The 12,641-nt window shown below is 38.2% G+C and overlaps 2 protein-coding genes across 5 annotated transcripts in view; one reads left to right on the top strand and one right to left on the bottom strand.

The window, feature by feature from the left end:
- LOC141500547 (long-chain-fatty-acid--CoA ligase ACSBG2-like) overlaps nucleotides 1-12,641 on the top strand; it is an 88,851-nt gene that overhangs the window by 71,486 nt on the left and 4,724 nt on the right. For 3 of the 4 annotated variants that reach the window (XM_074203776.1, XM_074203777.1, XM_074203775.1), the window contains 3 exons: nucleotides 5,727-5,957; nucleotides 9,508-9,725; nucleotides 11,168-11,307. In XM_074203776.1, coding sequence (XP_074059877.1) covers nucleotides 5,727-5,957; nucleotides 9,508-9,725; nucleotides 11,168-11,307 — 589 coding nt within the window. Of the gene's footprint in view, nucleotides 1-5,726; nucleotides 5,958-9,507; nucleotides 9,726-11,167; nucleotides 11,308-11,817; nucleotides 11,968-12,641 lie in introns of all 4 variants that reach the window. The other variant, XR_012471957.1, reaches the window with a different exon arrangement.
- MLLT1 (MLLT1 super elongation complex subunit) overlaps nucleotides 3,135-12,641 on the bottom strand; it is a 114,532-nt gene continuing 105,025 nt past the window's right edge. The window contains exon 14 of the mRNA XM_074202172.1: nucleotides 3,135-12,539. The gene's annotated coding sequence lies outside the window, so the exon portion shown is untranslated. The remainder of the gene's footprint in view (nucleotides 12,540-12,641) is intronic.

The following is a 12,641-nucleotide window of genomic DNA, read 5'->3' as shown; positions in this document are numbered from 1 at the left end:
ATGTATTAAATTAAGTAAAACCAATCATTCATCTCATCCAAATATTTATAGCATGGGAGCATTTAAGACCTTAGAAATGTGAGAAGTTCCATTTGTAGAAAGTACTGAAAATAGAAAAAGATTTCCTAAGGAACCTCCTTGTTTAAATTTACATGCTTGGGATTTTAAACGTGAACGTTTTCCACCCTGAGATGCTTGCCACACCCCATATAGAGGAACTTATGATCATTACTGAGAAAAAGAAGGGTATAATATTAACTGATACAATTGCATTATTTGAGCATGTGAGTGTAAAGAAGTGATAAATAAGGAAAAGATACAAGTAAAATATACTCAAGAATTGTCAGAAAATGTTACTAGAGCATTAAAGGCTCAGAAGAAGACTTTCTGAAGATCTTTATCATTTGATTAATCCATTACAAACCTCTATAATGAACAATTTGTATTAGGGAAGAAAATCTAGATCTGAACAAGAAATTATATGGTTGGTTGTCTTCTCGACCTATAATATATACATGGCTACATGGTAGTATTTCTGTTTTCAGCTTTGTTGTGATTATGATATTGATCATTTGTTGTTTGTCTCTCATTTTAAAATCTATCTTTGCCTTGAATAGGAGCATGGGTTTCACATTCAAGATGTTAAAAGCCAGAATGGAGCATACTGAGAATGTACAAAGAGTCTCCAAGAATGGTTTGAAGCCAGATGAGATGACTGATGAACTTATCAATCAGTATACTTAAGGTCTTTTATAGATGTTGAAGTTATAACATTTTGATAATACAAGTTAAGAACTGGATGCTATATGATGAAGGGCTGAAGGCCAACTCATGCAATTGTGAAATTGTAAGCTTGTTGTCTAAACAGAAAAGGGGAAAATGTTGAGAGCTGCTCAGGTGAGTTTGGGTTAAAGGTCAGTTATGAGTAAAAGCCCAGGCTTAGGTGACCCTTGAGCTGAAGGCTTTCCATGGAACTCTGCTGTGATAACACAACTGTGTCATCCATGACCGAACTTCTTGACCTAGGTTACATCCTGCTAGGTTACATCTAATGCAAGTTAGAGAAACATCACTGTTTTATCTAGTAAGCTAATTTTGTGGTTTTTCTGCTATAAAGAACTGTCTGATATTGTGAATAAACGGTTCTGCTAGTTGTCCTGCTAGTATCCCCACCCGAGTGTATGCATGTTTCTTTTCTCTCCTAAGTCAAATTAACCCCCCTGGTGGACAGGGGGAGCTCAATAGTGTATAATCCTTCAGAGGAAAAAAAATAGATATTTAATGAAATAGAGAACTTCTGCATACCCTTTGATGTAGCAATACAACTAATAGAACTTGTCCCAAAGAGATTTTTTGAAAAACAAAAAGGACCTATTTGTACAAAAATATTTACAGTGGCTCTTTTTGTGGTGGCAAAGAATTTTGTGATGGGAATGTCTATCAATTGGGAAATGACGAAGCATGTCATGGAATATGATTATAAGGTATAAACTTGAAATGGAATATTATTGTGCTATAAGAAATGATAAACAGCTGAATGAGTTCAGAAAAACCAAAAAAGACTTAGATGAACTTATGCAAAATGAAGTAAGTAGAATCAAAAGAGCATTGTACATTGTAGCAGTAATAGTGTATGATGATCAACTATGGATGACTTAACTATTCTCAGTAATACAACGATCCAAGACAATTTCAAAGGACTCATAATGAAAAATGCCACCTATCTTCAGAGAAAGAACTGATATAGCCTGAATGCAGACTGAAGCATACTATTTTCACTTTCTTTATTGTTTTCATGAGTTTTTTGTCTGTTTTTTCACAACTTTAGTAATATAGAAATATGTTTTGCATGATTGCACATGTATAATATATCAAATTACTATCTTGGAGGGCAAAGGGGAGGAGAGAGGGAAACAATTTGAAACTCAAAATTGAAAAGAAGAATGTTAAAAAAAATAAGAATGACAAGAATGAAGCAACATGCCAAAGCAGTACATGGGGGAAAATTTATATCTCTCTAAATGCAGATACCAATAAAATAGCGAAAGAGCAAGATGAAAACAGAGAAAAAAAACTAAAAAAAGAACTAAAAATCCCTAAATAAACACTAAATTAGAAAAACTGAAAATCAAGAGAGAGTAATATAATTGAAAGTAAGAAAACCATTGAACTAATAAAACTAGGAGTTCTCTTTATAAAAAAATAAACTACTGGTTAATTTGATACAAAAAAAAGAAGAAAACCAAATTAGCAGTGAAAAAGGTGATTTCAACACCAATGAAGAAAAAAATTAAAGCAATCAGGATCTATTTTAGCCAATCATATGCCAATAATTCTAAGTAAAATTGATGAATATCCATTTATCAGATTAACAGATTTTCTGGATTAACAGAAGAAATAGAATTATTGAATAAATCCTAACTTAGAAAAAGAAATTGAACAAACCATCAATGAGTTCTCAAAGAAAAGATCCTCAGGACCAGATGTATTAAAAGTGAATTCTAGCAAACATTTGAAGTCCAACCATTCTGAAGAACAATTTGGAATTATGCCCAAAGAACTATAAAATTGTACATCCCTTTGATTTCATCAATACCATTATTAGATGTGTTACCTAAAGAGATTTTTTAAAAAGAGAAAAGAACCTATATGTATCAAAATATTTGTAACAGTTTTTTTGTGGTGGCAAAGAAGTAGACACTGAGGGGATGACTGTCAATTGAGGAATTGCTGAACAAATTATGTGGTATATGACTCATGGAATATTATGATATAAGAAATAATTAGCAGAATGAATTTACAAAATTTGATGCAAAGTGAGGTGAACTGAACCAGGAGAACATTTTACATAGTAGCAGCAATATTATATGAGGATCAACAGAAAATGACTTAACTATTCTCAGCAATACAATGACCCAAGATAATCGCAAAGGATTCATGGTGGAATATGCTATCCATGTCTTCAGATAGAGAACTGATGGTTTCTGGATGCAAATGGTGGCACTTTTTTTAAACTTTATTTTTCTTAGGGTTTTTTTTGGGGGGGGAGAGGGTCTATGTTTTCTTTCACATCACTAATATGGAAATATGTTTCAAATGACTGTCCATATATAATATGTATAAAATTGGTTGCTTTCTCAATGAGTGGGGAGGGAGGGAGGTTGGAAGAGAATTTGGAACTCAGAATTTTTTTTAAATGTTGAAAAATTTTACATGTAATTGAAAAAATAAAATCTTAAAAAAATAAGAGGCCCTATTTTAATTTTAAAAACTGCTAAGTTTAGAACAGTTGTTAAACTATATCTAGGTAGGAAGTTCATGCAACAGGAGTTCCCTAAGCAATGGAATGGAATATTATGTAACCATAAAAAGTAACAAATGTGAATAAAAGTAAATAGAGAAATCAATCAATAAGTATTAAGCACTTTGTATGTACAAAAAAGGCAAAATACAATCCTTTCCCTGAAGTAGTTTACAATCTAAACAGTATGCAAACAGATATGTTCAAACAAGCTATATTTAGGATAAATCATAAATAATTAACAGATAAGAAGCACTAAAATTAAGAGAGGTCGGGAAAGATTTACTTTAGAAGATAGAACTTGTTCATACTTGAAGGAAGCTAGAGGAACCAGGAGGTGGTGATGAGGAGGGAGACTTTTCCAGGTGTTGAGGAAAGCTATAGAAAATACTTGGAACAGAGAGGTGGAGTATCTTGTGTGTGGAATAGCTAGTAGTACAGTGTCACTGGATGACAGAATATGTAGAGAGTAATAAGGTGTAGCAAGACTGTAAAGGCAGGAATGGGCTAGGTTACGGGGGATTTTGCATTTTGTATTTATTCCTGAAGGTGATAGCGAGCGGTGGTTGTGGGGTGGGGTGGGTGACAAGATCAGAATTAAAATTTTAAGAAAATCACCTTAGTGACTGAGTAGGGAGAGATTTGGGGCAGGTAGACCTATCAGCAGCTATTGGAATATTCTAGGTGTGAAATGATGAAGGCTTGGACCAGTTGTTGACAGCGTCAAAGGAGAGAAGGGAATATATTCAAAAAGTTTTGCAATGGTGAAATCAATATAACTTTGGCAAAAGGTTGGAGATTGGAGGTGAGAGTGAGAATTTCAGGATGACTCCTAGTTTGTGAGCCTGAGAGAATATGAGCTTGATGCCCTCTACAGTAATAGGGAAGCTAGGCAGTGGGGAGGAAAAGATAAAAAGTCTGTTTTGGACAATGTTGAGTTTAAGATGTCTACTGGACATGTAGTTTGAGATGTTTGAAAAGCAATTCAGATGTGAAGGTGTTTGGGATAGCATAGGTAGATCCTAGAATCATTAGCATAGAAATGTTAATTAAATCCATGGGAGCTGATGAGATCACCTAGTGAAAAAAAGGACAGAGGAAGAAGAGAAGAATCTGGCAGCCCTGCTTAGGGAATGAGATCTGGGAAGAGGAAAGAGAAAAGGAAGCAGAGAGGTAGACAGGAAGAGAACCAGGAGAGAGCAGTGTCTCAAAAACGTAGTGAGAAGAGAGTATCGTTAGTAACTTTGGAGAGCCATTTGAATGGAACAATAAGGTTGGAAGTTGGATTATATAGGGAGGATGAGAAAGTGGAGGCACCCATTGTAGATGGTCTTTTTAAAGACTAAGAAAAGCATAATAGATATTTAGCAGGAAGGTGGTTTTCAAGATAGAAAGATTGGGACCAGGTGGAATCCCTGAATTTGGAGTCAGTGAGGATGGGTTTAATTCCTGACCCTGTTAGCTCCTGTTGTAGCATGTGAAAGAATTATTGAGGAAGCAAAGATTCTTCAGTCATTTTTCGCCCACCATAGTGCATGACTTTCATTTCAAACTCTCTGGACCTCAGTTTCCCCATATAGTTTCCCTATAAAACTAGGTGTAAGACAAAACGATTTCTAAGGTCCCCTCCAGTATTACCTTAAGAGTTTGGTGTAGTTTAGAGTGCTGGAATCAGAGTTTGGGAAGACATGGGTCAAAATTTTGACTCAGACACTTCCTAGTCATGTGACCTCTCTGAGACTGAAAGATGGGGATAGTCATACATCTACCTCACCAACTGTGTGATCCTGAACAAGTCACTTAAACTTATTTAAACCTCACCCTCATTTGGGGGGGGGGGGGTTGGAAAAGAATTTGGTTGTTGTGAGGATCAAATGAGATTAATGCTTTGTATACTTTAAAACTATGTAATAAGAGGCAGTTTTTCTATAGCATTGTAAGGTTTTCACTGCACTTTACAAAAATTATTTGCATCTCACAACAACCCTGAGGGGTAAACATTATTATGATTCCATTTTACAGATGAGGAAATTGAGGCAGACAGTACTGTAGTGACTTGCCCAGGATCACATATCTATTAAGTGTCTGAGGCTGGATTTGAACTCAGGGCTTTGTGACATGAGTCCAGAGCTCTATCTACTGTGCTAGCTAAATTCTATCTGTCCTATTTATTCTATTCTATGAATCTTTTTCTTCAATTACATACAAAGATCGTTTTCAACATTCATCCTTTTACAAGCTTTGGTGTTCCATATTTTTTTTTTTTACCACCCTCCATTTTCTCTCCCCCTCCCTCTGGCAGCGTACAATCTGATGTAAGATGTATGTGTATAATTATGTACATATTTCCATATTAGTCATATTGTGAAAGAGGATATATGAATCTTTCTAGTTACTCAGCTGCTCATATTTGTTTCTTTTAAAGTGCCCATGTTCCTGTCTCCTTCCGTGTGGCCAAGAAGTTGATTTTTGACAAGGTGCGCCGGAATCTGGGCCTTGACCGATGCCTCCAGTTTCTGAGCTCAGGAGCCGGCCTCTCCAGGGAAATCCAGGAGTTCTATCTCAGCTTTGACATCCCCTTGTTGCAGATGTATGGGTTGACAGAGTGCACAGGACCTCATACTGTCTCCACCGAGAAAGACCTCAAGCTGTTTAGGTATTTGGAATGCGGCTGGGAGCCTGGGGCCCCCTTCACCTCCCAACAAAACCTAAGGGAGATAAAAGGAGAGACAGGAACCCTGTGTGTGTGTGTGGGGGGGGTGAAGGTGAGGGTTGGGTGGAGGCTGCTGGTGGTGTTCTGACCCTAGGATGGTCCCAGAAGCTGGATGGAAGGAAAAAGAGAGGGGCTCTCATTCTTGCTCTCTCCCTGAGCAGCTGGGTGCCAAGGACTGTCCAGAGGAATAAGATGCATTTGAGGAAACGGGGGGGGGGGGGTAAAGGAAGGCCTGTTAAAGGAAAACAGTGAACCCTGGTTCACTGGAGAAGAGTGTTTGACAAGTCATTTTTTCCAAAGTACCTAATAACTGCAAAAGACTACCCTGTATACAAAGGGAAAGACAGGGTTGGGAAGGTCATAGTTCCCATCTTAATGGAGCTCACAATATAGTAGATAGCAGAGACCCAAACAGAGAGAAGGATAAGTTTTAGCTATGGGAGCATCCAAAGAGAAAGTGACCACCAACTGGTGCATGTATGAAAGGCTGTGGTTATGGGTAACCATGAGCTGGGCCTTGAGGACTGGATAGTCTTTCAACTGGATTGCAATTGGTTTAAGGTCTGTGAAAATGACATGGTTTTTTTGGTCATAGGCAAAGAAATTGTATAAACCTAGGAGTCTTAGATGGAATAATGGCAGTGAAAATATTTCTCAGGAGTACGAAATCCTCCTATCTAGGAGGGTTGGTAGGAAGACTATCTGACTCAAGTTTCCTGATCAATAAAATGGGGAGAAAATTATCATCCATCTCTTATAGTTATTGTGAGGATTAAATGAAATATAAGTGAAGTTTTTTTGTAAACCTAGGGATTATTAAAATTAACCTTTAAGAATATTGCAACTGTTATCACAGTTCTTAATACCGAAAAAACTTTTAACAAACTGCAGTCTTTTAACACTGTTGATTACCCTCTCCTCTTCACACTCTTTTCTGGGTTTAAATAACACTACTCTCTTGTGGTTCTCAGCATCCTTTGCTGAATCATTGTGTCACATGCTCTTAGAATGGATCCATCCCAAGGTAGAGTCCAAGACTCTTTTCTCTTTCTATACTATCTCACTTGGTAACCCCATCAAGTACCATGGGTTTCAAGATCTAGACAGATCAGGATCTATATATATATATATATATATATATATATATATACACATATATATATATGTATATATACACCCCTAATCTCCCTCTCAAGCCCTAGGCCCTGATCTATTACTTTTTAAAAAGGATATCCAGTAGGCATCTCAAACTCAAACATGCAAAAGGACATCTCCCCCAAATCCTTTCTTGAGGTCAGTCCCTCAAGTTGATCACCTAGGTACCATCTTTCCTCACTTTCACTCCCCTATATCTAGTCTGTTTCCAAGGATTTTTCAACCCTACCTTTGTAAAATCTCTCATTTATGTCCCCTTCTCACCTCTGACACTTGCCACCACCCTGGTAAAGACCCTCATCACCTAACAATGATCTTCTCTGCCACAAATTTCTCCCCACTTCAGTACATTCTCCATTCAGCTATAAAAAGGACCTTTCCAAGGAGCAGGTCACTCCTATATTCAGTGAACTACTAAGGCTCCCTATTATCTATAGGTTCACCTATAAACTTTTCTGTTTGGCATTTAAATTTTGCCCCCTCTTACTTTCAAGCCTTATCCTATTACTCCCCTTCCCCTACTCTATGGTACAGCCAAATTGAACTTCTTGGTCTCTCTCCTACATATCACATTGCTGGACTTTTGTACTATCACTTAGGTCTAAAATAAAATCTTTCCTCACACCCACCTCTTACAATTCCTATTTCCTTCCTTCAAGATTTAAGATCAAATGCTACCTTCTACATGAAGCCCTTTGTGCCTAAAAATTGCCTTGTATTTTTTTTTTTAGATTTTTGCAAAGCAATGGGGTTAAGTGGCTTGCCCAAGGCCACACAGCTAGGCAGTCATTAAGGGTCTGAGACTGGATTTGAACCCAGGTACTCCTGACTCCAAGGCCAGTGCTTTATCCACTACGCCACCTAGCTGCCCCCTTTGTATTATTTTCAATATATTTTGTATGTGTACATGTTGTCTCCCCTGATAGAATGGAAGTTGATGGCAAGTACTCTTTCACCTTGTCTTTATAATCCCAGTATCTAACACAGTGCTTAGCACATAGTGGATTCTCATTGATTGACTGGATATTTCTTAGGTGAGAAGGGCTTGGACTAAGTTTTCTCTGAAGTTACTCCCAGATCTTTTCATCTATATTGTCAGGCATCTTTTAGCCCTTTAAAAATCTTTTGGGATTGTTATAGTGATACCCAGACTCCAAGTTGCTTTCAAAGAATTCCATTCTTACTTCCAATCTACCAACCCTTCTCCTTATACTTGGGGAGGTTAACATATGCAATATTCCATCCATGTCTTTGTTCAGGTTCATACCTATGCCTATAATGCCCTCCTTTACCTCTGTCTGGAGGAACTCCATTCTTCGAGGCTGTCAGCTCAAGTGCTATCTCCTACCTGATAGCTATCTGTGCTTATTTTTCTAGTGGTTAGAGCTGCCCCTATTTCCTTGTAATTTCTTTGTATTTGTTTTATGTACATTTTACATTTAATTAGCTCTATGTATATAATTTCCTTCCAGTAAGATTAGAGTAATTCTATGATTTTAGGAGAGTGAAAATAAAGGTCAGTGTAAGCTCCTTGAGGGTTTGGAAGGGAAAGAGGACAAGCATTTATTACTAGCTACTTTACAGGTAATCTTATTTGGTCCTCACAACAACCCTGTTATCAGCCCACTTTAAAGTTGAGAAAAATGAGCCAGAGAGATTAAGTGACTTCCTCAGTTACAATGATATCAAGTGTCTCAGGCTGCATTTGAACTCAGAACTTTAGGCTTCAGGTGTAGTCCTCCATTATCCATAGGGACTTTATCTTAATATCATTCACAAAGAATTGTGCTGGACTCTGGAGACAGACAGATGTCTTAGGAAAGCTCTCACTTTATCTGAAAGTGATACAGAATATTCAAGACACACACACACACACACACACACACACACACACACACACACACACACATGAATATAATCCTTTTAGGAGGGAGAGATGGGAAGGAGGTCAAGAAAGGTCTTATGCAGTAGATGGCTCCTTGGAAGGAAACCAGGCAGAAGTGAAACAGGTGATGGTAGAAGATAATGTCACTGATGGGCAAAAATTAGCAGTACAAGTTGAGTGGAATAGAGAATGGAGTTGATATGGGTCAATACTGGAAAATAGGTGAGGAGTCAGCAAGGTGAGGTTTTAAAGGCCTGGTTAAAGACCAAAAGGGAACCAGGGTAAGTTTCTTAGTAGTATGGGACGACATGATTAGCTAATAGGAATATTAATTTGTTTCAGCTGTGTGAAAGATGAATTGGAGAGGGAGGAAGCTCCAGGTAGGAAGCCTAGTGGAAGCTTGGGAGGTTTGGAAGGAGGGGCCTTTGTTAATGTTATCCTGTCTCTTCTCAGCTGTGGGAAGGCAATCATGGGTTCCAAAAGCATGGTCCGGCGCCCAGATAAAGAAGGCATAGGCGAAATCTATCTCTGGGGCAGGCACCTTTTCATGGGTTACCTGAATAATGAGTATAAGACAAAAAAGACCTTTGACCCGAAAGGTTGGCTGCACACTGGAGACATGGGCATCTTGGATGAAGAGGGCTATCTCCATATCACTGGCAGGACGGAAGGTAACTGAGAGGGAGACACATTAGCCCACTTTCTGTCAACAGCTTCTTTCTCCCTTACTTAATGACTTGTGAATGAATGAAAGAATGAAAAGAAAAATATTAAACCCTTACTTACTATCCTTCAGGCAATTTGTTTAGTACTGCTATGGCAGTTTTTGCCTGAAAAGAATTCATATTCTGATAGGGCAAGAAAAGATCTATAGGAGAGTGGTGGCCTGGGAGGAAACTGAGGCAAACAGAGGAATCACAATTAGGAACTGTCTGAGGTCACATTTTAATCTGACTCCAGGTCTAGAGTTCTATTCTCTTTGCCACCAGTTACCTGTCTGGAGCAACAGCCAACTAGACTCTGGATTAAACTAGTATCAAAATCCTCAAACCCAAGGCAGAGGCCCAGGCAGATGCTGGAGCGCCAATTTGGAGGTGGCTACCACTTGCAGGTCATTTTACTCATAGGATCATAAACTTCAACCTAGAAGGAATCTTTGGCATTATCCAAATGTTCTTTTACAGAGCAAGGCCCAGGTGAGTGAAGCGGCCCCCTCCAAGTCATGCAGGTACTAAGCAGAAGAGCTAGGATTCAAATTCAGCTTTTTCTAGTCTGAATCCTCATTTCCACTCTACTTCAACCTAGAGATATTTTCAAAGTAAATTTTTAAACTTCATTAGCAAGACTGTAGGAATTAATCAAGAAAGTCAAGTCCCTTCTCAGAAAGGCCAACCTTCTAAGGACCTAAAAGGTACCAAATGGCTTTGGATTAACTGGTAATTGTTCATTGAAACTGCAAGCAAATTATGTAATAGAATTCACACAGTTTCCTCACATAGGGCTTTCTGATGCTGTGGCCTTTGAAGAATAATACTTGCATTCTTCTGACTCAGTTAGTCCAACTTCCATTCTACAGAAGGGCAAACGGGTCCAAGAGAAGGAAAGAGGCATACCCAAGGCATCAGCTGAACCAGGACCAGAGCTCAAGGTCTCATTTTGTGCTCAGAAAGATCCCTGTGAGGGAACATCACTAAAATTCACATTTTCAAAGTCTGTGGAGTATTTTCCCCTGCTCACTCAGTGTACAAGTAGTGTTTTGATTTTATCAATAAGGAAACTGAGGTCTGGTGAAGCAAAGTGAGTTGTCCTAGCTCACGGCTAGTAAGATTTTTTGGACTCCAAGAGCAGCATTCCTACTACTACACTCTATATTGCCTCCAGGATAAATGAACAAATGAACATGCAAGTTCTTTACAAACTGTAAAAGGCTCTGTAAAATGTGAATTGTGTTGCAAATTGTTCTGTCAACTGTCAAGTGATCTATATAAATTGCTTCGTAGACTGTAAAACACTGGAAGAATATCAATTTTTCCTATTTTGAAGAATGTAGTTGTTTTTGTTGACAAAACATTCCCCTAAAAGTTTGCTTTTTTTGGGGGGGGTACTGTTTCAGAAATTATCATCACCTATCAAGGGGAAAAAATCTTTCCTGTTCCAATTGAGGATATGCTGAAGGAGAATATTCCCATTATCCATTATGCTATGATTGTGGGAAACCAAGCCAAGTTCCTGAGTGCACTGCTGACATTAAAGGTCTTTTGCTTTATTTTTCTATCATCTACCTATCTGTCTGTCTATCTATCTAGGCCCTTATGGGACACATTGAATATGGATGATGCTATATTAACTCTCCACTCTTCAATGGGGACAGTCAAAGCAAAGACACCCACACCTATTATATACTCTGCCAAGTATCCTGCTCAGGTTTTAACCCATAGATTTGTACTTGCTATTCACAAAACAGGGTAGAAACATGTTGCAGGTTTGTTATGAGTAAGCATTCAGTGACTAGCAATATTGTGTGGAGGGCTCAGGAGCTACAAAGATATATAGGCTCAGTCCCTGCCCTTCAGGTGGCTTAGATTCTATAGTCTGGGAAACCAGATAAACAGTAAAAGATGGAATCCCTTCAAAGCAAATAGTTCCTCCTAAACCAGGTCTTTCCTAACCACCAGCACCACTTCTATTTGCTATTTTACTTCTCAAAATCACATATTTTGTGCTTACTATATTTTATTTTTTGTATTTACTTATTTCACCTAGAAGGGACATCAATGGGCAGTGGATTAAAGATCAGCATTAGAATTGGGATGCCTTCCATGGTGGCCACTGTCCCCATCTTGTTGCCAGTGATAAAGACAACAGGGATTCGAGCATAGATGAATTCACTTAAAAGACTGACTCGACCCAGAGGTATTTAGGGACATGAAAGTTTATTTATGTATATTACTGTGGATATTAGAGTAAAAATGAAATTATGCAGTAACACAGGTTAGATTACTTAAGGAAATTTAGCAAAATAAAGAGAAAGGACAGTTGTGCAAGGTGGTTGCAACAGGGCTGATCCATAGGGGATAAAGAGCATAAAAAGAGAAAGTATGGAGTTTCAAGATAATTGAAACTGGGCTGATTTTTAGAGAACAAGCAGCATAAAGAACGGACAGTTGCAAGGAACTAGGATATTCTATAGAGATAAGCAGCCAGGCAGAAAGGTAAGAACCTTTGGAGGGTGCACAGCATAGGAAGAGTTGGGGGGGAGAAGTTAGGGTGGTGCTAAGGAAGGGTCTAAGGAGTGGTGAACACATCCTGAATGAAGGGTCAACATAGTGTTCAGGGTCTGGTTAATGTTGCTAATCTCAGTGGATTTATATGTAACTTTTGAGGAACCAGGAATACTGGATGGGTCTTCCCCAGTCTCCCTTTTTGGTAAGATAGCTTTGATGTTCAGGTTCCAGGTGGCTTCAGTAACAATGGGAGTTATTTATCTAGAAAACAGTAAGATGGAAATCAGACACACTTAATGGTACCTTATTAATACAATGGTTACCTTGTTAATACAAGGCTAGCACAAGAAGGAATAGGTTAAC

Source organism: Macrotis lagotis, chromosome X (assembly GCF_037893015.1).
Source record: "Macrotis lagotis isolate mMagLag1 chromosome X, bilby.v1.9.chrom.fasta, whole genome shotgun sequence".
Classification (NCBI taxonomy): domain Eukaryota; kingdom Metazoa; phylum Chordata; class Mammalia; order Peramelemorphia; family Peramelidae; genus Macrotis; species Macrotis lagotis.
Note: the sequence above shows the minus strand (reverse complement) of the source record. Positions and strands in the feature narration are given on the sequence as shown.